The sequence below is a fragment of the Euphorbia lathyris genome, chromosome 3 (genome assembly GCF_963576675.1).
Source record: "Euphorbia lathyris chromosome 3, ddEupLath1.1, whole genome shotgun sequence".
Taxonomy (NCBI): Eukaryota; Viridiplantae; Streptophyta; class Magnoliopsida; order Malpighiales; family Euphorbiaceae; genus Euphorbia; species Euphorbia lathyris.
Genome location: NC_088912.1, coordinates 41,687,280 through 41,689,810, shown reverse-complemented (window position 1 = coordinate 41,689,810; position 2,531 = coordinate 41,687,280). Strand labels below are relative to the sequence as shown.

The window sequence follows — 2,531 nt, the reverse complement described above, 5'->3', positions numbered from 1 at the left end:
TTTCCAAATATAATTTTTAAGCAATTAATGTTGGATTTATAAAAACATTAAATATTTCTACTTCTTTTAGGCTTAACATTTTTAATTTTTTAGCATTAAAAACGACGAAAATTTAGATGTCTTAGTTTAGAAAATCAACACTGGACATACATAATGAAACAGTTTTATCATGCTAGAGGCTAATTTTTTTTTGCAAATTACTGCAAACTACACAACTAAAATTAGCCTTCCAAAACTCAAATCCAGGTTCCGCCACTGCTTGGAGATGCATTTGCATCCTCGTGCCCCGTCTCAGTCCTTGGACTTAGATACAAATTCCATTTTATGAATTCTACTCTTTAGTTTCAAATGCTGTGAATTAAAACCTTTAAAGATAAAATTTTATTATGAAATGTAAATATATTCTTAACGTAAAAATGGAATCTTTGACTCATTGATTTTTATGTTTAATCATGTCTTATAAATGAAATGACCAGCGTCAACCCTTTTAACTCCTATTTCCAGTCCATGAGTGTTTCAGAAATTGGCACTAGTAGAACACACCCACAATGAATTTCTGGAAAACCAACGGAACGCCGTCGAACAAGGCGATAATCTCCGCCGCAGCATCAGTAACCGCGACGGCCATGATCATCCGATCCATAACAAAAGACATCATTCCAAGTGAACTTCGAAATTACATCTACTTGAAACTAAAAACCATATTCACTTCTTTCTCGTCAGAACTAACCCTAGTAATTGAAGAATATGACAATCTCAACCATAACCATCTCTTCAAAGCTGCAGAACTCTATCTTGAACCCATCATCCCACCCAACACTCCCAGGCTCAAAATCTCATTACCCAACAAAGAAACCAAAGTCTCCGTCTCTCTCGAGAAAAACGAAGAAGTCACTGACATCTTTAAAGGAATCACCTTGAAATGGAAATTCATGTCAAATCACGCTAAGGTTAAGTATATTCCAAACCCAGATCAGTATCATTCAACACCTGTAACCGAGTACAGATGTTTTGAGTTAAGTTTCCACAAGAAACACAAGAACTTGGTTCTTGATTCTTATTTGAACCACGTTGTTGAAAAATCCAAAGAAATGAAAGAAAAGAAGAAGACTTTGAAGTTGCATACTTTAGTGGTGGAAAGGGTTATTGGTGGGAGAAGAGGAGATGTATGGCAAGCTGTGAATCTGGATCATCCTGCTAATTTTGACACAATTGCTATGGATATTGATGCGAAGAAGATGATAATGGAGGATCTTGAGAGGTTTGTGAAAAGGAAAGATTTTTATAGGAGAGTTGGTAAGCCTTGGAAACGTGGGTACTTGTTGTTTGGGCCTCCAGGGACTGGGAAATCCAGCTTGATTGCTGCTATAGCTAATTATCTTAATTTTGATATTTATGATCTTGAGTTGACTGATGTTAAGATGAATTCTGATCTGAGGAAATTGCTTATCTCCACTGCTAATAAGTCTATACTTGTTGTTGAAGATATTGATTGTTCAATTGAGTTGAATAATAGGATTGCAGAAGCTAGATCTTCCAAAACAAGATCTTCTTCTTCTCATCAGGGTTATGATCAAGGAAATCAGGTAAAGTTGGGATTTTTAATTTTGTTTTTTCAAATTTGATGCATTAATATTGACCTAATTTTTGGGGATTTTTTTTGAGTTTCAGGTAACACTGTCAGGATTGTTGAACTTCATAGATGGGTTATGGTCAAGCTGTGGAGATGAAAGAATAATAATATTCACAACAAATCATATAGAAAAGCTAGACCCAGCTCTGCTTAGAGCAGGGAGAATGGATGTGCATATACACATGTCATATTGCAGTCCATATGGATTCAAAATTCTGGCCTCCAATTATCTTGGAATGACAGAACACCCACTTTTCATGGAGATAGAAGAGTTGATAGAGATAACAAAGGTTACTCCTGCTGAAATTGCAGAGCAGCTGATGAAGACTGAACAATCTCATGTTGCTTTAAGTGGTCTGATTGAGTTTTTGCATTGCAAGAAAATTGAAGAAGAAGAAGCTGAGAAGGCAAAGAAAGTGATTGTAGCAGAAGCAGAGATGAACAACAACAACAACAATGGTGAAGAAATTCAGAAAACAGACTAGACATGGTTTTCTTCATCTTGTATCCTTCTCTTCGATAACATTTGATACCAGGCATTTTTTTTTTTAGAATTGCAAATTTTATCTGAACTTATTAAATTGTAGAAATTTACAAGTTTCCAATCAAAATCAATTTTATCTATTCTTTACTCAATTTTTTAAAAAGCCAATTTGACTGTTATTTAATTATTATATCGGACTTTCTAACTGTAACCATGATTAAAATTAGGGGTGTTCAAACTTGGGTTGGGTGGGTTATAGTATAATTTTAACCCAACCCATGTAAGGAATTTTTTTTTAAGATGGGTTGGGTTATAGTGAGTTATGATGGGTTGTTTGAATTTTTTAAGTGGGTTAGATGGGTTGGGTTATAGTGGGTTGGATGGGTTATTATATATTTATCATGAATTGTATAT

General features: G+C 34.6%; 1 protein-coding gene across 1 annotated transcript; it reads left to right on the top strand.

Moving 5' to 3' along the window:
- The first annotated feature begins 458 nt into the window (after nt 1-458).
- Nucleotides 459-2,255, top strand: LOC136223463 (AAA-ATPase At3g50940-like). The gene is made up of 2 exons (XM_066011471.1): nt 459-1,586; nt 1,672-2,255. Exons 1-2 carry the CDS (start codon nt 549-551, stop codon nt 2,116-2,118), a joined length of 1,485 nt encoding a protein of 494 aa, XP_065867543.1. The 5' UTR covers nt 459-548; the 3' UTR covers nt 2,119-2,255.
- The last annotated feature ends 276 nt before the right edge of the window (nt 2,256-2,531 follow it).